This window comes from Malaya genurostris, chromosome 1 (genome assembly GCF_030247185.1).
Source record: "Malaya genurostris strain Urasoe2022 chromosome 1, Malgen_1.1, whole genome shotgun sequence".
Classification (NCBI taxonomy): Eukaryota; Metazoa; Arthropoda; class Insecta; order Diptera; family Culicidae; genus Malaya; species Malaya genurostris.
Genome location: NC_080570.1, coordinates 143,564,239 through 143,585,977, shown reverse-complemented (window position 1 = coordinate 143,585,977; position 21,739 = coordinate 143,564,239). Strand labels below are relative to the sequence as shown.

The 21,739-nt window shown below is 37.1% G+C and overlaps 1 protein-coding gene across 2 annotated transcripts; it reads right to left on the bottom strand.

The window, feature by feature from the left end:
• Nucleotides 1-1,938: 1,938 nt before the first annotated feature.
• On the bottom strand, nucleotides 1,939-20,658 carry LOC131426013 (mitochondrial coenzyme A transporter SLC25A42). Of its 2 annotated transcripts, none has more exons than XM_058588408.1 (7): nucleotides 20,226-20,658; nucleotides 10,613-11,345; nucleotides 10,322-10,535; nucleotides 10,010-10,195; nucleotides 9,658-9,923; nucleotides 2,615-2,801; nucleotides 1,939-2,531 (listed from the first exon to the last, which is right to left on the bottom strand). In XM_058588408.1, exons 2-7 carry the CDS (start codon nucleotides 10,755-10,757, stop codon nucleotides 2,375-2,377), a joined length of 1,155 nt encoding a protein of 384 aa, XP_058444391.1. In that variant the 5' UTR covers nucleotides 10,758-11,345; nucleotides 20,226-20,658; the 3' UTR covers nucleotides 1,939-2,374. The 2 variants fall into 2 exon arrangements, with proteins under 2 accessions (XP_058444391.1, XP_058444390.1); XM_058588407.1 differs by having other exon boundaries at nucleotides 10,613-11,273.
• Between the last annotated feature and the right edge of the window lie 1,081 nt (nucleotides 20,659-21,739).

Genomic DNA, 21,739 nt, shown 5'->3' with positions numbered 1-21,739 from the left:
TATTTGATTTGATTTTTGATAAATCTAAAATTTTTTTTGGGTTCTATTTTGCAGAGATTGTAAAACAATATACTTTTCGCTTTTCATGCAAGCATAACATGTCAAAAATAACTAATTAAAATTGTATTTGATCGATTTTTTTTATATTTATTTAAGGTAAGGGCTCCAGTAGTCACCGCATATACGAAAACCATTAGTTAGAGCGAGATCAACTGTCGTTGTTTGATACATTCTACATAACGCCTATAACTTAAGAAAAGGTGACGCATGAAACGGTTCAGGACTACTATAACGCATTTTAAACTACGTTACACCAAAGACATCATTTTAACAAGATATCCAGCTCTCGCATTTTCCGAACAAATATTTGACATCATCCTTTTTTTGCGAGCAGGGCAGTAACGTTTCAGACGTTTAGATCACACAAAAAAGTGACGTATGTAACACCTCGACACACCTAGCAAAGTCAAAGTCCTGACATTACATTCCTTTTGTGGAATTTGGCCTTTCTGTTTCAACAGACTTCGCAGCCGATTTTTAGTGTACAGAATCATTGCATGGCTAGTACTATGGATCCTACTGACACTAAGAATCCTTCCAGGTCGGGGCTCGAACATACGACAACTGGCTTGTAAGACCAGCGTCCTATGCATTGAACCGCCAACCCGGCTTAAAAACACCTATAGTATATGAAAAAATTACGCGTGTAACGTTTCGTACCGCTAGGAAAAGCGAAAAGCAACGCATGTTACGTCCAATTACATCAAAGCCCTAGTAACACATGTAACGAATCGTAAAACCCACAACTTATAGAAGAAGTAACGCATTGAAAATTTCGTAGCGTCCATAACTTTCCAAAAAGTAACGCATGTAACACTTCCTAACATACAAAAAAGAAACGTATGTAATGCTTCATAAAACACCTATTACATACAAAAAGTAGCTATTCGTAACGCCTATAACTTACGAAAAAGTAACGCATGTAACATTTCGTAACTCCTATAACTTACAAAAAAGTAACGCATGAAACGCTTCATAATGCCTATATGATATATAAAAATAGTAACGCATGTAACGCTTCGTAACGCCTATAACATACAAAAAAGTAACGCATGTAACGCTTATAACTTACAAAAAAGGAACGCATGTGACGCTTCATAACGCCTATAACTTACGAAAAAGTAACGCATGTAATGCTTCGTAACTCCTATAACTTACAACAAAGTAAAGAAAGTTACGGCTATAATTTATGATCAAGTAACGCATTTCGGTGATGATGTGATTTGTAAACCAATATCAAATTTTATTGTTAAAACTAAATACTTCAATGGTAAAACGTCGGTAAAACTTAATATTATTTTGTTTGAAATAATAGTTAAAATATTAAAAATAATAACGAACCAACCTTAACCAACGAATACAAATAAAACTGGCATGCGTCTGATCTCAAGTGCCGGAATGCAGCTAAGCTTCAGTTTACAGAATACCTCACTAGCGGGGACCTGAAAGGGTTCTTTGTATTAACCAACGGGACCAGGTATACCGATTTACCGATATTTGCCCTCTATCCATTAATACAGATAGATAAAATTGATTATTCATACAGATAAATACCGATTTTCGGTTTCATCTTGTGTAAAAATGGCGAATCGGGAAGGAAATGAAGCCCGGTCACAATTTCTAATACGAATGTAGTCTAGATTCTAGTACAGATTTAGTGCAAATAAATTTTTGTACCTGATACAGAGTTTTGAAAAAATGACATGGCGACACTGATACTAACCATGCAATTGTCATGTATACTGAAAATCAGCAGCCAAATCTGTCAAGAATATAGAAGTTCAAATTTCATAGTTGAATCTTGTGCCAGCATTTTATGAAATTCTGATTTGAGTATTTTCTTTCATTTTATTTATATCAAAACACAAATTGCGGAAGTATATTCTGCTCTTGAAGGAACCTTTATTTTTTACATATTTTGTTTTTAAAAAAAACGTGACTAATCATTCATACATGCTATGAAAAAAAAAAAACAATTAGCGAATTTCCTTTTCAAGGAGTACACTATTTTCAAATATAAAATCTACCCAACGTCGAGAAACACAAATCAAGCGCTCCTACCGCCGACGAACCTCCGGTTTTGTTTACCTTCCTTATTTACAATTAATTGCACTGTTTGCACACTGATCGATTGACTGACAGGACAAACAACAAACAAATGAAGATCAGCGTTGAATCATCAAAACATCAGCCCGTACAATCTGATGCACATGCATACGTTCCCAATTCATACCTTATCTCGGAAAATGCTTTCTCAGACAGATTCAACAGATTCGAAATTCCGTTCCGGTTAACTTTACTGACTGGCTCAGTTCTACCTTCCGGAGGTACCATCGTCCTGCAGATGGATGATCTCCCGCAGCAAGTGTTTGATGTGGTCGTACGTCGCAAAGCTGATGCCGACCGCGATCGGTCCCTTGATCCAGTTCATGCTAAGACCCTTGTAGAAACCTCGGATGAAGCCTTCCTCCCTGTTTCGGTAGAAAGAAAGTGTGAACACAGATTTAGTTGTTCTAACTAAGCGAAGAAGCAAAAGAAGCATGCCGAAACTTACCTGTAGATTTTCGCCAGTGTCGTTCCGATCGTCAGGTATCGATCGACGCAATGTTTCGTCACACCGGTGGTTTGCATTCGCCGTCGGACTATGTCCAGCGGATAGCTGGACGACTGACCGATCATACCGGCCATGGCACCGAAGATCAGCGATATCACAGTGTTGGGACTTTTGTCCCCGGTGTGCTCTGGAAAGTAGAGGATGATGTCAGAATTCGAAGTCTAAAAGAATTATTGTTTTACTTTAAAGAGCAATGAAGTCATTGTCATAATTATAAATTAAATATCGTGACTTTCTTTTTCCGTGTTGTTTTTGACTCATCAGTGCATTAGCAGTTTTAATTGAATTGTCATTGCCACTTAGCGGTTCGAGCTAAACCATTAAGCTACTGAAGTAACACTTTTAGACTGTTCCGGGACATTAGAAAAGACATGGCATTTCGCGTCTAATGGCGCTTCTCTAATTGCTGTCAAACCGTTTAGTTGAAGCTAGCTTCAACGTTATTGCTAAGAGGAAACCCAACTCAGTTTTGTGATAATTGTTTGATTGAAGAAACTAACCAGCGTCGGTTCTAATTTTGTAGAACCTTCTATTTCATGTAAAATTTTGCACCTATCGATTATTTTTCCAGCATAAACCCAAAATGTGTTGGTCTAATATTGGTGTAAAATGCAAATTTTCGATATGACGCCACGAAGTAGCTTATGATGTATGAAGCTACCAGTGATTTGTTTACATTTCCAATATATCTAAGGAAATACTTTATCAACGCGTGAAATATTTCCCAGGCTAATGTAATGATTTTTTGGTGTTTTTTTAATCACGCCACGAAGTAGCTTACGATGTATGAAGCTCATGTTTGACAGCTACCAGTGATTTGTTTACATTTCCAATATGTCTAAGGAAATACTTCATCGACGTATGAAATATTTCCCAGACTAATGTAATTATTTTTGGTAATACTACAAAATTTTAGATCGAAGATAGCGTCGAAAGAAGAGCAAGGGCGAAAAGTAATTGTGTGCGGTCGCAATGAAAATCCGGATCTGTCAGTAAGAAAACCTGCAACAAAGTTTGGTGCATGCACTGTCCATAATGTGTTTAAATCTTTCGATACACGTTTGATAACAGCCAGAAAGGCTGGGAGCGGAGAAAACACGAAAACGAAGGATCGAAAAAATAGAAAATAAAAGACCGCATTCAGTTCTTTGGGATCGATTTGTTGGGTGTTGTTTGTTGATTGGTTGGTGAAGAAAAATCGAGTTATTGGACTTCTTCGATGTTCAACAATTGTTGATGGCATTTTCCTGAACGTGAAGGATTAACAGAGCATTGCCAATGAAACATGGTTGATTGTTTTGAGCCAATTTCTTCACTACTAACGGATAATAATAGTGATGTTTCACTACACCAAACCCGTCGTTCTTTGGGTATAAATTGCATCATTCCGGTCGTAAAATTGCAGATGGCTTCTCCGTCATGCTTGTCCACGTATTGAAAGTAAGAACAATTCAATATCGGAGCAACTTTTCGTCAACAATTAACAACGCTAACAAGTGGGTGTGTATATTTGCTCTTAGCATCAGCACCGGTGTTGATCGCCAAGATCGCCAACGACCAAACTGCAGTGAATTTACGCAGCTTGTCGTTCGATGTTGCCAATCTGTTTTTTTTTTTAATCACAAGCACCCATTAGTTCAATTATCACCTCGGTAATAATCGAAAGTGATGCACGAATTGTAACGAAATGTAGGAGCTAAGATTAGTCCACTTCAAAAGTGCTTCTGAAATCAGTACTATCGAAGAAATGTTCGCAAAAGTGTTTAGCACATCTGTGCAAATATAGATACGGTCTTCTGTCTTAGCAACTAGACCCTGGAATGGCGTCAATGGTGTTTTGGAATCCTTTTCCTTTCCCCGTTGTCATTGTATGAAGATCACTGCATAAGACTAATACTTTAATAAAACAATGATAACAGTTTGTAAGAAAAAGTAACAAATTTAAAAATTACAAAAGTTTACTTTTTTCATCAAGAGTTATTAATTTTCGTTAGAACTTTGTGTTAAACTGTTAATTTTGGGTCACAGCTGTACCTTGTCGAGGAATAGAGTTCAATATCCGTTGTGTCCGAGATTCGGATTCGGTTCTATTCTGCTGTAACAGGTGCATCTTTACAGCAGGATATTGGTACCACCGTGTTTACCTATTTTCATGGGAAATTGTAGTAAAAACTATGTATATCTTGCTATCTAAACTAGAGGTGTGCGAAACAGCTCATATTGGTGAGCAGATCCGAATCGATTAGTTCACCAAAGTGAATCGATTCGTTACATCAGCTCATCAGGGCTATTAGATTGAACTGAAGGTTTTTTTTGTACTATACGCCGTTTTTATGTCATAATAGTCAATAATTTTTTATAATAAGCAAACATCTACGAAACATAATTATTACGTCACATTTGTTGAATATCTGTAAAAGTGGCATCCCTGGCAGTACCTTAGCCTACTGAGCGAGAGAAATTTCTTACACATCAGCTGTTTTTCAAACAAGGCCGAATCTAACATTGACAGCAAATGGAGAAAAGCATCGATGAATGTTTCGACTTTGGTTTCAAATCCTATTTAGAAATTGTCGTATGATCTCAGATCAATTTTTGATTAGTAGATGAATTGTTGGTTTATCTTTAAAAGACATGCAAACTTTACCACTTTCCTTCTATATCCACTGAATAAATCAACATAACCGTGGGAAGGGTATAGCGTGATGGGATAGTCGATGCCTTTCACGCAATGACCTTAAGATGTTAAACCTTAAGATGTTAAAGCCTCTATAATTGAAACAAAAAAAAAAAAAAAAAAATCAACATAAAAAGAGTATCGCCCTTTTTCGATTTGTTTACTTATATGCTTTCTGTGTGAGTTATCTAAAACAAGACCTGACAACTGGCTTTTTATTCTTCTTTCCGAATCATCCTTCTCGTCATTTTGGCCCTGTAGGATAAATACCAACGTATCGGCTACAGTGTAGCCATATCTACAGATTTTTAATAACTTTATGCTAAGAAAAAAATATTTATTTAATTTAAATTTTTAGACTCGGTTTTTTATGTTTTGGTGAATGCATTTAACACTTAAAAACAATTAGTTTAGTTTTGATGACAAAACACGAGATATCTCATGTTGAACGCATAACCGAATCCATTGTTGACGTATTACCGGATCTTTTGGAAACCGGAAAAAGTCAAGTTTGGACGGAAATGCTTAGTGCGAGCACAGTGTGGAACACAACAGTTCATTCTTCTCGTAAAACTAAACACACTTTCGACTTTATACTAATTTAACAAATCTTTTTTGGTTACACTTGAATTCATTAAAAAGAAAAACGCTTGATGCTGATTTTAATTACATAGTGCTGCCATTATAAACATTTATTACAAATGAGATTGAAAAAAGTGAGACATTCTCTGACAATTTTCATTATCATTGGTGAGCTAAAATTATACATTTTAATCAACTTTTTTTCTGATTTTCTTTATACTTGGCATCATTGCTCGCGTACCCTGCAAAAGTTTTTTCTTTTCACAATGTGTGGGTAGCAACATCAAAATCAGCCAATCAGACACTGGTCCATTTTGGAACAAAAGCAGCCCCCCCAGTTGTCAGGTCTTGTCTTAGTGAGTTATGAAGTTACGCCCTTGCGCAATTTTCGTGAAATTTGCTGGTTTCCGCGCCTAAGACAAATGTGCGGGTAATTTTATCGTCTCATTCATTATTTCCAGTAGTAAATGGTTCGGAAACCATCTAAAATAAAGAAAATAAATAGTTTCGCCCTTCCTTACTAGCATTTGAAGTATCACCCAGTTTGTTAGCATGGAACACGGAGGGCGAATCTTACGTAAACAAATGGAATGACAGTTTCGCCCTTCATAGTTCTTCATAGTATTACTAAGATTGCGATTTTTGCAGAATCCGAATTTTTAGGCAAAATTGTAGGATTTTAAAGTATAAATTGGTAGGAGAAAGAAACTCGATCTGTTTACTTTTGTGAGATTTACCGTTCTTTGAAAAACAGCTGACATATCGTTTTCGCTTGATGCCAAACCTAACCCAGTTTCCACTCTAACTACTGTCAAACCGTTTGTTTGAAGCTAGCTTCGAATCTAGTTTCAACGTTGTTGAGCTTAAAATCGAGTCAATTTCGAACCTGGTTTTTATATCAGGTTTGCTCAAATCGCCGTTGGTAAGTGCGAAACCAAGACAGCTTCGTTAAAAGTGTTTGTTTGATGAAACTACCTTTGGACAGTTTCACAAATTGCTTCTCGTTTAGAACTCGCTTTTCAAGAGCCGACGATTCGTTCAGCTCGTAGAAGTTCCCTTCCTCAAAATGCGGTAAACAGGGTGACATGACGATGTGAACATTTCATAGGGTCACATAAACCAATGAGTGTTTCTGATTGTTCATTTTCTCTTCTGTTTAAACTTCTTAATTATGTTTAGTTACAAAATATTCGTGTAGAATGAAAGATATTTCCATTTTTCTAACATTACCAGATATGTAACGAACATTTGCGTAAAAACGCATATAAAATCGAAAGAGAAAGTAAACATAGAGAAACTGTCAATGGCTTTTAGGCCCGTCGGTGAGTGCGCTGGTGAGCCGCGGTTCTTTTAATAAGAGCTGTGAGTTGTCAGCTCACTTTTATGACTCGATTCGCTGGAACAGCTAAGGAGCGATATTACTTCGAATCTTCAATCTTTCTTCGTTCCATGCTCGACCATGAAGTGCTCAGCAGCTCAAATTGAACTGCTGGGCTTAGCTAGAGATTCTTTACGATCCACCTAATAACCGTCAGATTTACATTTTCTAAACAATTAAATCGAAGAGCAGTCTTTGCTGATGACACACGTGGTCATTTCACCAAATCAGAGTACTAAAATTCTCTAAAACCCTAAATCTAAGAATCCAGCAAACTCTTCTGCAATTGCTACGCTGCTCTAGTGGTGAGCTTTGAACTAAGTAATGGTGATAAATTTCAGGTTTTGCTTGAAGATTCGTTAAAATGGCTGGTTTTACCTTTCTCTATAGAAAGGTATTAGAACTGCTGGAAAAACCGACTATCGAACGGAGCCTCGGAGAGCCACAGTGTTGTATACCAATCGATTCAGCTCGACGAGATCGGAAAATGTCTGTGTGTGTATGTATGTGTGTGTTTTTTATATTTCTTCTCATGAATCGAAACAAAAACATGTGAAAATTTGATTAAAATCTTGAAGTGTGTAATATCAGAAACATAGCCGCGAGATTCGAGTGATTTGATACCGTTTGACCGTCTAAGATTTGGTAGTCCAGAAAAAGACCATTTGGTTTCGTAAAACTGTGTTTGTATTCTAGGAAATAGGGCGACAGTTTAAGATAGTGTATTAAATAAGTTCTTTACGATACTTTTTGGGTCCAGAAAAGAGCCGTTTTTGGTTTTGTTGTACTGGAAAGGATTATTTGGTTGCGGATGATTATGTTTGTATTCCCGGAAGTAGGGCGACAATCCAAAAATATAATTTATTTTCATTTCGGATTTGCATATTTCAATGGAAAAGTAATTCGTGCTATAAGAATTTAATAAATAATTGTAGCGATTTTCCGTCGTAATTTTCTTCAATACAAATGAACAGCAGCTGGATGATGAACTCACTTTTATTTGAAACAAAACTCGCACTACGAACGTCCCGCAGCAGAGCTGCTTACAGTGCGGATTGATTCAATACTGAAGCAATTTTCGTGAAAGGTACGTAAAAGATTTCGTTTGCAGCTTTTTGACATATGGGAGGATCTAACGGCCACAAAAACAGCAACATACAGAATGTTGGTGTTGATTATTTCATGTCGAATTTGCATATTTCAACAAAAAAAAAACAATCATTATGCAACACATAATTCATTTCTGACTTTCAGAAGAACTGTATTTCTCGATCAGTACACTAAACTGATCATTTAATCACAGATTGGCACTAAACTGGTTATTACTTCCGATTTACTTATTTCAACAGTAAAACAATCCTTATAGTTAACTTTTAAAGTCATAAGAAAGATCGATTTGTCTAACTTTCTCCGTCGTTGTTAAATTTCCGGTGCATTTTTATTTAATCCCGATGCAAAAAAAATACATTTTTTACAAATCTTTACAAAGTTTACCCTTTTAAAAACAACAGAAGATATTTTTAATGTATAAAATTGTAACCGGAAAACCCGAAATGTCACAATTTGCCGATTCGATTTCAATAACAAACATTGTCTATATTTTCTGTTTTTCAAGCTATTGTTTTCTCTAACAGAGGCGACAGTTTCGTGTGGATAAGTTTTCATAGTTTTTCAATGTTTGTGTTAGCATTCAAAAAAGTTCTACAAGAATCACTATCGAGCCGATTTGCACTATTTGTGTGTGGTTTATTATTGCCGTAGAGAAGTTCGCTGTGGAAATCAGCAAGTGGACCTTCTACGGATTAGTTTTATACGCCGTTCGCCTCGCAAGAAAGGCAACAGGAAATTCCTCTAAGTGGGTGTTCGTGAGTCTCATCATAAAATAAGAATTAGTATCGAAACGATTTGTACTCTTCGATTCATCGAAGTTCTGCTGTTTTTTTGCGCTTGAGGGAAACGACCTTGATAACAACAATAACGGTCCAGTTCAGGGCATACGAAAATCTAAAAAAAAAAATTTCGAAAAAAATACTTCGTAGAAACAAATGAGTTCATACAGAACACAAAATAGAACAGCTACCTAAATATTCAAAACAAATTTCAGTAGTGATTTTGACAATAGTTGCGTAGTCCTACGTCAACAGTTCGAATAACCTATCCCAGCGCTATCCCTTGTAGTTTTTATTTCGAACAGTTTTTGGTGAAGCAACTGTGTGCAAAACTCGCTGCCACCTTTTCTAATGTTTCGAACGGATCAAAGACATTGTTTCAATGGGTTTCAACAAATAGTGGTCAACATTACTTTGAAAAAATTAGAAACGAGCAATTTGTTTCTCCAAAACTTACTGTAGTATTCCTTCTTGAGAGTATCGTAGGTAAAGAACGACATTCCGGCGTACGGAATGACGCCCAGAATGGTCGCCCAGTAGCCCCGGTACAGGGTGCGGGGGCCTTCGCACTGACAAATCTTGACGAACACCTGCCGCAGAGTCGTGTAGCCCGAGTACTTGTCGGTAACGGCCATCCGGGCGCGTGCCAAATCCAGCGGATAAGTCAATGACTGCGAGGTGATACCGGCCAGCGCTCCTGCCAGGAAACGTCGCACTTTGGTACTGCGAATAGATGATAAGCAAAAAGAATTGTCATATTAGAAAAAGTTAATCTTCGAGTGGATTGCTTTGATTGATAGCACACTTACTCGCCGTGGATGTCAACATGCAGCAGTTTTTTGTACTGCTCGTGAGACGTAAACTGGATCGCCGAGTACGGAATGATTCGTGCCATCGTAGCCGAATTTCCCCGCCACAGTGCGAGGAAACCTTCTTTGGTGTAGGTATTTTGCAGAAATTGCATCGCTGCACCGAACGAGTACGGGATGTGTTTACTGCAATGAGTAGAAGATTGTTGAGTGTTTTAATTTTCTGACTTTACTACAATCATTAGAGATAGAGTTAAGGGAAGGTAGGATGCATCTAGCATCGCACCGGTTCTTACTTGGCCCGGAACGTACTTGATCTGAAAGTTGATCTTCGTGCGATCCAACGGAGCGATTGTTGTTTTGGCCAGTGCACCAGCGATTGCACCCGCAATCAAGCTGGTGAGAACCACATCGCGATTGTTGAGCGATTTTTGTTGTGCTGCGCCAGTAAGCGCGGTACCGTCCTGACTTTTTGCTGTGACAGCGGATGGTAGTGGCCTCTGGGAGTTGACGGTGGATGATGAGTCTACCGAAAATGAGAAAGAATTTTGTTATAGCCGATATAAAACAGTCATAAAACACACACAATGAAACCACACTCACATTCTATCGCCTTATCAATCTCTCGCGATTTATCATAGCCAGTGGTGGCCAACGCAACTGCGGGGCCGCCTCCGGTTGTCCCGACAGCAACGACAGCCACTTCAGCGGCACTGCCGCCAGCCAGTAGACCTTTCAGATTTGACATCACTGCCCGCACCTGAACTGTGTTGAGGTGAACAAAGTCAGTTCCGGGACCGGATCGGTCTATTCACTTTTCGCTTTACTTTATGGTTCTGGATTAGAAGTGTTTCGGTTTCTCAGCATTCTTATCGGTAAACGTTGTTTACGCACTTTGGAACTCGAAGGCCGACGAATTGTTTTTGGTTGAATTTCGATGTCACCTTGGAAAGGCACAATTTTCAGACTGTCGTATACGTTTGGCTGACGGATATTTCTCGTCATTTACTCCCTTGGTGATTGTAATCGGATTTTTTTTCTCTCTCTTCAAACTTGTTAGCTCGCCTTTTTTCTACACATATGTTGGTGCGTGTCGTTTGTAACTGTCCGAACGAAACTGAGCCGCTGTATCGTCTTTATTTTATCTACGGTTCTGTGTGCGATCACGACGTTTATGTTTACATCGAGGAATTTGTCGGTGCGACGCTTGCTGCCATATGTTTACGTGCGCTAAGCTTATTGTGACTTCAAGGTTCTTCTGGTTCTAAGATTTAGGAAGGGGACAGGAAAAATATCCAGTTAAGCTATTTGCTCAAACAAGTAATGTTGTAAAGAACTGTAAATTTCGAAAGATGTGATTTGAATTAATATTCCACGGTTGAGAAAAGGCTCTTAACTCTTAACATAAATTTAACCGAACTCGTTTTCTATACATAGATTTTTTTGCGTGCTATGAACTTCTCCAAAAAAAAAAACGATTTTGACACGAATTCATTTTTGAGTACAGTTTACGTTTCAGTCGACTTAGGGAGACAAATTTATTTTTGGGAGAAAATAATTATTTCAAATATTTGAGTGAATGTTATCTCCAATTTGATTTCTCATCTTGTCGCGGAACGAAGATTTGAAATATCACCTGAGCTTCCGTGAATATTACGGTGTTTTGATTCTTCTAAATAAATGTTGAAAGAATTTGGTCTATAACATTTCTATTAAAAAGAATTATTAACTATTATTTATGGTTTTAGAAAAACTTGTTTTTTAAGCGTTCGTAAACTAATTGCATTTATCTTATTCGCACTGCGCACAATTGATTAAAATCAAGCTTACACAAAAAGGAAGAAAGAAAAATTAAACTTTTCCGTATGAGCTATTATGGTTCGATTGCAGTGACGAGATAACAGTTAATTAACCAACGAACGAATTAAAATGGAAATCTTTTGTGCAAATCCTTGATGATAAGCATAGAAATACATTTATATTATAACTAGCGGACCCCTGCACATTTCGTAGCGCCAAAATATTAGATTAGATGTATAAAATCATAAATACTTATCAACTTTAATGAAAATTGAAGAAAAATATCATTATAATGCTCTATAGTAGTGGCCCCAACCTTTTTATATCGCGGACAACAGGATAAAATATATAAAATCGATGGTTTGCCGAAACTCGAACAGACAGAAAAAGTAACAGAAAAGTTAAACGGATGAGAAAATGACATTCAAATTGAAATGACATAACAGTGGGCATCATTGGAATGCGTGAAATGAAAACTTTTTCTTCTTCTAATTTGTTATTCAAAATTGTTTCCTCGACAACATTTGCGATTAACTTTTAATCTTTAAACCTTTTTCTGTACTTGTCCCTCCCTTTTCTGCACTTTATTTTTGTACTTTGTGAGCTTGTTTCTGTACTTTTTTGTGCTTGTTTCAGAATTAGTTCGTGTACTTTCTGTACCAGCTCCAGTATTTTCTATATTTTTTTCTGTAACTTCTGTACCTACATCTATACCATCTGCACATTCTGTACCTTTTTCTGCACTCTCTGCAATTGTGCCAGTACTTCCTGTATTTGTTTCTCACGTTTCTGTACTTGGTTTTGTACTTTCTGTACTTGTTCCTGTACCTTCTTTATTTTTTCCTGAACTTACTGTTTTTGTTTCTCTAATTTCTGTGCTGCCCCGGTGAACTTCTCACAGCTCAAAAATCTTAATTATCTTTGGATGGAAATTATTTCGTATACTCTAAAGTCAGAATAATCGATCGACCCTAATGATTGTTCGCGATCAGTGAAGTAGAATGGGAGAATGTTCTGTAAAAATGAATAATCTGACAACTGTTTTTGATTCGACCTTAACATTTTTTCCCCAAAACAGGTACACACGTACACTTCGCACTTTAAAGCAGTTTTTTCCAGCTCTTAATGGTCCCAAAAGACCCAAACAAAATACAACCAAAATCAGTTTGACAGTTTATGACCAAGTAAAACATGTCGATGAGTTCCCAAATCTCGGTTCCATCGATGTAATTTAATAACAGGAGTCAAACGGGTTGGTTCGAGTACATTGGACGAAACTGTTCATAGCCACTCAAACGCAAATAATTTGAAATTTCGAAGTACTCTGGGTTGATATAATTTGGATCGTGTTTGGGCCAATTGAAGACGTTTGGACCGGACTTGCAATTTGAAGCAATTGACGCAATTATGAGGTCGTTTCGAGAAAAATTTACACAAAATCTCGTCTAAAGAATCCTTCAAAGGTATAGCATGGGAAATGCTTATAAAAAATTTAAGCCGAAAAAAACAGAAAACATTCTTCAAATTCGAATGGAATTGTTCCAAAAAGTAGAGAGCCGAACTGTTTGGGTGTTTGACTTAACGGTGCTAATTTGTAGCAGCACACCTCAATCCTGTTGTCTCTGAATAAAATTTCAGTGCATTGTGACAGCAATAATTATATCTATCGTGAAGATAGGATTCACATTCCTGGAGTTTTAGGAAAACAACGAATCATAAAAAAAACGTTAATCACATTCTTCTCTTATAGTCGTTCTATAATTTGACTTGACGGCATTGAACCCAAATACATATATCGCAAAATGGAAATCTGGGAGCGGGTAATTTCGCCGAAAGTCGTTTCGACGAAAGGGCCATTTCGCCGAAAAGGTAATTTCGAATACATCATATTATTATTTTCTGTGTTATTATGCCTTCTGCATAACTGATGTGGCGCAGCCACAAAACCGAAGCCAAGATGGCTCGGCGGCATAAAGCCGAGGCGACGCCAGTTGAGTGGGCCGCCGACCAGCCGTCTGAAGCGGCGGCCTCTTGCATACAAACCTGTAATCGTCTCATATGCCTTGGTTTCTTTGTTTTCCTAGGGAACTCCGTTCTGAGCTTCATCTTTATTCAAGAAATACAACTGTAGGTCAACAAAACGGGCGATAACGTATTATCATTCATTTGTGTTTATTTTAAATCAATTCCAATTATAATATTAAGACAATTGCAGGAATCGGCGAAATGACCCTTTCGGTGCAATTGCTTTCGGCGAAGTGGCCCATTCGGCGAAACAGCTTTTGGTGAAATGGCTTCCGGCGAAATGACCCTGATCCGGAAATCTGTGTGCTGTTCATTTGTTGCCCTTACTTAATTAAAATTGTGATTCGAAATAAAGAAACACGTGAATCCAGTAGGGTCAGTAAATTTTTTGTACAAATGCAAAAATGAGCTACGCACACCAGAGAACATTAGCTACACACACACCTGTTCCGCTATTAATAAATATATATATATATATATATATATATATATATATATATATATATATATATATATATATATATATATATATATATATATATATATATATATATATATATATACAAGGTGAGATGAAAAAACTGCAACAAAGTAAAACGCCATAATTTTTTCATTTTTTTTTAAATTTTATTGAATGAAAGCAAAAAATGTCGGAAATAACATCAAATTTGAGAATCGGTTTAGATTTGTTCGAATTGGCCACCTTTGGCACGAACTATGGCCTTCAAACGGCCAATGAAACCATCACACGCTGCCCGAAAGTGGCTCTGCGGTATTTTGTCCCATTCTCGGCGAAGCGCTTGCTTGAGATGATCGACACTTTGGTATTTTTTAGTGCCAACCTTGCTTTCCAAAATACCCCAGGCACAATAGTCCAACGGATTGGCATCCGGAGATTTTGGTGGCCATTGTGCGGTGGAAATGAAGCGAGGAACCTCATTTCTTAACCATTCTTGGGTGGCGCGTGCTGAGTGCGATGGTGCTGAGTCCTGTTGGAATGTCCAAGGTCTGCGGCCGAAATGTTTGCGTGCCCAGGGCTTCAGAACTCCCTCCAAAATATTTTCGCGATAGATTTGCGCATTTATTTTGACCCCACGGTCGATGAATACGAGCGGCGAGCGACCATCGGCTGTTATGGCGGCCCACACCATCACCATGGCCGGCTTTTGAGTTCTGGTGGCCAACCGAAGTTGCAAATTTTCAGCTGACCTCTCTGGCAAGTAAACACGATCATTTTGTTTGTTTACAAACTGCTGGATAACGAATGGTTTCTCATCGGAGAAAACCAAATTCGGCAGTTCACCACTTTCGGCCAAGCGAAGCAACTCTTTAGCTTTTTCGAGTCTAACTTTTTTTTGCGCATCAGTAAGATCTTGCACTTTTTGGAACTTCAATGGCTTTAGTCCAAGCTCATTTTTCCATATTTGCCGAATGGCATATTGCGATATGTTCAGCTCACGAGCCATTTTTCGGCCACTGCGACGCGGATTTCGTTCAATTCGCTTCTTCACTTTTCGAACCATTTCTGCCGATGTTGCTGTTTTTTTTCGTCCACTTCCTTGACGTCGGGCTACGCTACCAGTATCACGGTAACGAGCGATGGTACGAGACACAAAAGATTTATTCACTTTTAAATGCTGGAGGGCTCTAACGATAGCCACTTGTGGTTTTCCAGCCAAATGCAAAGCAATCACACTATCACACTTGAATTCCATCACAAATAACTTTTTTTCTGAAAAATTCCCACCAAAATGCTTTTGTGCGCTTGTAAATAATATAATGAGCTGTCACTAGAATAAATCTGACAGCTGTGGGACGAGCGGTTTAGAAATGACAGCAGTCTGAAGTTGGTTGCAGTTTTTTCATCTCACCTTGTATATATATATATATATATATATATATATATATATATTTTGTTTTGTTTTGTGCGTGCCTGCAAACTACGGGACTTCAGCTGGTTACGGAGTCCGAAGAAAGCCCTATTAGCAGCTGCAACACTCCTTTTTACCGCACGGCTCATTATTTAAAAATTGATACGTTTCCTTTATTCTAGCCTGTGTCGTTAATTAATAATTAATTAATCGTTTTAATATCAGTAAATTAATTGTTAAAGAACTTTTTGATATTTTCTTCCATTGAAATTATTGTAATTCGTACCGAGTGCACTTCTGCAGGCGACCATATTTTAAAATTCGTCTGTCCTGTTTTATTAGGTGTGCCGTAAATTCGTCGTACTTTAGTATAGGTGCACTGTCTCAGTTCGGGAAATGAAGAAGTGAAACATTGCACAATTCACACAATATATCAACTTATGAGAACGATTTTAGATATTCAGAAGTGTGAAGCTAAAATCGTATTCACGTTATACAGTTATGTCTCTGGCATTACCCATCCACTTATTTTTTATCAATTCAACCAACTTGTCTTGTAATTGTTCATCTTACTTGTTCGAATTTGTAAACGGATACAGGGATATCAAAATTTAAAATAACGTCAAATCTCGAAAATCCTTTGAAAGAAATTCTAAATGTCATTGGGCGAGATACGCGAAATGTGAAGACTACCTAAAGAACCGACCGGAATCATCTATCAAAATTTCTGTTTCCTTTTCTCGAACACTACAAGTGCTCTAGGATAAGAAATATCCTCCACCAAATAGAAATATATTGGGACATTATCAAGCTGTTGTCAGTGGGATGCATTTCAAGACAAACTGGCGTTCTCTGATGAGGCAGCTGTACAAATGAAAGGAGTCAAACAGAAGCATGAGTAAATTGTTTTTCTGTGTTCTTCATTAATTGACTTGAAATGCAGACTGATTGAAATTTTTAATAAAACATTTGAACTATTTACACTCATTCTTGTGTCACCAATTTCTGATCGTTACACCCTTTAAGTTTTCATCAGCTCAATTTTTTTTGGTTATGAATCCCACAAAAATAGAGTTGCAACTGACAGATGCTCCTGGGTCGGATGTAAACACTGTTTTATTCAAAAGTTACTTTTTATTGACTTGATTGATTTGACAGCTTTGATTCATTGATATTTTCCTGCATGTTTACCAGTGGCTTATGGAGGAAATTTGACGCCCGGGGCAAAATAAGAAATGTGCCGACCCCATCGTTGGTTTAGTGAGCAAAAAAAAAACAAAACTGAACTTCATCTCCGGAAAACTGACTTGAACGAGCAAAAAAAAGGTCCCAAAGATTACTTTGCCACCCCCCTAAAATTGTTGCACCCCTCTAGATACGCCACTGATGTCTACATACATTTTCGGATAGATTTTTGTTGGTTCGATTCTCACCTTTCCCAAACAGTTGCAACCACAAGCGGACCTTACACGATCATTAAAAGTGTCATTACTAAAAAATAATATCATTTTAATGAACGTGTATGGTGTAGTAATGACGAGTTTTCTATGCAAATTTGAAATATCATTACTTAGTCATCATGAAAAATGACAAAAATAATTCTCGTGTAAAAGGCCGCTACATATTTCGACGGTGCAGAGTTTTAAGAAAACGATGTTTCGATACTCCGTTCGTGTCTGCTTTATTTCTATTGTGGAAATCACTACACGCCAATAAGCCACGCGTCAACTTCCACTTTCGAAAGAAATTGCAGGCGAGCTATGTAAAATAGAGTATTAGATTTAGCACCAGACGAAAGAGAAAACTTTTCTCTGCCGTTTATTATTATGACTTAATAGCGGCCCTTACACGATCATTAAAAGTGTCATTACTAAAAAGTAATGACACTTTTAATGATCGTGTAAGGTCTGCGAGTTCAGTAATGACACGAGTAATGATGGAATTCCGGATTTTCCATCATTACCAACATTATTTCTTCTTCTTATTTTTTTTGTGGAAGTGCTGAATATCGTCATTTGTATTCAGAGATGCCAGATTTTTTCATAGAAAATCTGTATTCTTTGTATAAAATATCTGTAATAATCTGTATTCAGTAATAAAATGAAATTCTTACAACAAAATGATGATAAAAGATGTTATTCCAATAGATTGTCAGTCAATTCAACGACGAAGTTTCATAGTTTTTTTATCCACAATTGAATTGCAATTCCATATATTTATCTAGTTTGAAATTGATGACTTTATAATTTGACATGGAATTTCAACGCCCAATATGCAACGTCAAGTCGGTTCAGTACAGAGTACAGATTGGTTGAGGAAAAAGGTACAGAGCGTGTTGGTAGTGAGACCTTTTTTTTGTTCACCAAATTGATTTTGATCTGCTATTATGGTACGGGCAACTGGCACAGATTTTCACAGACATGTTTTTGGCTTGATCAAAGATTTTTGAAAAAATGACCTGGCATTCCTGCTCTTCAGAACTGCACGTGAAAAAAAAAATCTGGAAATGACCAACCTTAACGTTTCAATGGCAAATAAAATTTATTTTCAGCTAAACGAAGATAAAGAATATTGCTAATATTCTTTAATTGCTGAGGGAAAATTATTCTGGTTACAAGCCCCGTGCTGGAATAGTTACAAATACTCATCATTAATAATGAACGTGTAAGGCTAAAAAGTAATGATGTACAGTAATGCAGTAATGACGAGCGTTTGAGCAGAAGTGTCATTACTTAGTAATGACACTTTTAATGATCGTGTAAGGTCCGCTAATCTCAGCGAGTGCCAGGTCATTGTGAATTACTCTTCAAAGTGAATGTGGATGGATAGCTTATTGGCCGTTATAAAAAAAAAGCGTGACTTCATGTTTGGATTTGTGCAATATGACAAACTATTGTGAAAAATTAGATAAACCAACCGTAAAACTTAAACTTTAGAAACGATTGGCAAGCTAATCAGTAATACGTTCGCATTACTGTTTGTTTGTTTAGGAAAAAAGCAGCTGGTGTTTGTATTTTTGACATTCCGAGTTCAGTCTGATACAAATGAGAGCCTCTCTTGGTTTACTTTCTCTTTTGATTATTACAGAGCCATTACTGCAACTCCTTGAAAGTTTCCAACATAAATCGAAAGCTTGTAGTTTTAATTTAAAAATTTTGCGAAGAATAAGACGTCAACTATTAAATCAATCCGGTAAATCATGAAAGAAAAATTAAACAAAGTGGAATTGTCATTTGCAGCTAGGCCCTTTTGTCGTGGGACTGTCGAAATGACGGCGTGGCAAAAGGCTAAAAGAAGGCTTAACACCATCAAAAGATATTAAGCGGCCTTACACGAGAATTATTTTTGTCATTTTTAATGATGACTAAGTAATGATGTATTCCAAATTTGATAGATAACTCGTCATTACTGCACCATACACGTTAGTTGAAATGATATTATTTTTTAGTAATGACTCGTGTAAGCGCCGCTATTCATTCCGAAGGAAAGGCAAACTTTGAAAATCACTGTATGAAAAAAAATCAGACGTAAATAAATTGCCTAAGTACAAAAGTACACAATTCTCACTCATAGAAACCAAAGCAAGGTAACAACATCTTGCCTCATTCAGAAAAGGAAATGTTATATTTTATACTTGATTGATTTGTTTTTAAGTTATGCAACATAGCAATTGGCAACAAACCGATTTTATAGAACAATGAAGCCGAGTAAATTTGATTTTTTAGAACAGACCTATTTAATTATTTTTGTTTAGTGACAAACAAGAACATCAAACGGTTAAAGGTTACGATAAATTGATTATCTACCGCTCATTTACAAGCTACGTTATCGCGTTGAAGCCTTACTGAAGTGCACCTCACGCCTGAACAAACAATCAGCTCAATAATATCTCACAAAACAAGTGCCTACAGAGTACCGTGATGCAAACAGGTTAATTTATTCTCGTTTCGCGTCAGAGAAATATCGGCCGTTTCTAGTTTCTAGAGGCTAAAAATAGAATAAAATAAAAAGTCGCTTCTTTGAACATGGTTTGCTCTGCATTTAACGAGAGGTTATACCTAGTGTACGCCATGTGAGTAAATATGCATATCTGATTCGAACCACTCAATTGGACTCTCGACGGTCAAGTTCCAAACCTCCCCACACCGCCGCTCGGTAGTCATCGACGCCGCTGTCGTCGTTCAATGATGCATAATAAAAACGTGACATAAGCAAAATTGAGTCGCCCTTTGTATCGGTGCGACGTTTTGTTTATCAACAATGAAACGGTTCTTCCTGATAAACGGAGCTACCGAAGATTATTAGATTATAACATGTGCAAAACTGGGAACGATTCATCCGTCTGGAAATCATCTAGCGATTTGATTAAATTGATTACATAAAGCTAGCATGTTCGTAGGTACAATACTGGACACATCGTATGAGCTCTAAGGCTTTCACTATTTCGTTCCGTCTGACAGGTTCTCTTATCAACCGCGTGACGTGTCGGAAGAACATAATTCGACTAAAGAAGATCTTACCTCTTAGATAATCGACCATTTGAATGTGGCAAAATTTTCACCAAATATTTTCGAAGTTTTTCACGTTTCTATTTCTTAAACACAACCTCCCACAACAGCAGAATAAAAAACGATTCTTCCAGCGGAAACAATTTATCAAAACAAATTATGCAATTAAATTATCCACTGCAAAAATTGCACCACTGATGACATTTAGGAATGGAGTCTATGAAAGGGGCAAGGATTTGACCCTAACCCGAGTGTCCTACGCACACTGCACCTTGGCAGGCAGCGGTCACACACAGGCACAAACACTTCGCAAAATTCTCGTTAACTGCTTTCCGTACAGCTATTTCCCGAGGACCATCTGCGAATTCAAGCCCTGTTCGCGAATCGAAACATTTTTCAAGACTAGCTGCTATTTGAGGCTCTCGGTCGGCCTGCTACATTTTTACTACGACGCAACAACGGAAAATGAATGAATATTTGCCGTCTACTGGTGTTCGTGACAGGTTGCATTCTCTCCGCTGATTTGTCACGGTCTTTTCTAAAAACACGCGCAAACCAAAACAAATGAAAATGTCTGTATGGGTGTGCACCACAGCCTGCACTGATAAAATTCGAAAGATGAAATTATGATTCATTAATATTTAAATGTCTAATCCAAATGTGAGTGTGTTGGAAGAGTCGCTGGGCACCAGCTGATGTGAAGAATTTTAGGGGGAATAATAAATATCATCAATCGTGAAACATCAACACAGAAACTCGCAGCATTTTCGGAAATTTCGTGATTCGTCGTAAGCTCTGAAATATACAAAAATGTATACTATCTGATTAAAATTAAATAGTATTTATTTCTATTGATAATACACTTGAATTCCATCATAAAAAAAACATCAGATTTCCCATTTCCAGAATTCCATTACCTGAAAACACGAACATTTGCAAGTGACTCAAAATCATACAAATGAAAATAAATCAGTATAGAATAGTGCATTTTGAAATAGCGTATCAGCAAATGACAGTTTGGTTATTTTCTCATTACTGCAATGCGATTACATACTTCTTTAATTATTCTTCAATACTTTTATTTAATAAAATAATAGAAATATAAAGGGTTTTTTTTTGGTTTGTTCAATAAGTGCATATTTTGTTTCGATTTCTTCGCGATTCACCTAAATCTTCGAATTCTGCTGTAACCAGAAGTCAGTCGTCACTCGTTTACGTCCGAGATATCAAATAGGATATGGCACATTGTGAAATATGCTCAAAGTGTCACATAAATTTTGTGAAATTTGCGTCTGTTTAGCGGTTCAAATTGAACTACTAGGCGGATGTGGCTGTTCAATTTGAACTACTTTAAGCACTGATGAGCCGAAGGCTAAATGCGAACAAATCGAAACAAAATATGTGCTTATTGTACAAACCAAACAACCCGTAAATGTTCGTATTATTTAATTAAATAAATGTAAAATCACAAATAATTTGAACTCTGTTTCATTCTGTAGAGTCTTGGACAGTTCGAAGTAAAACAA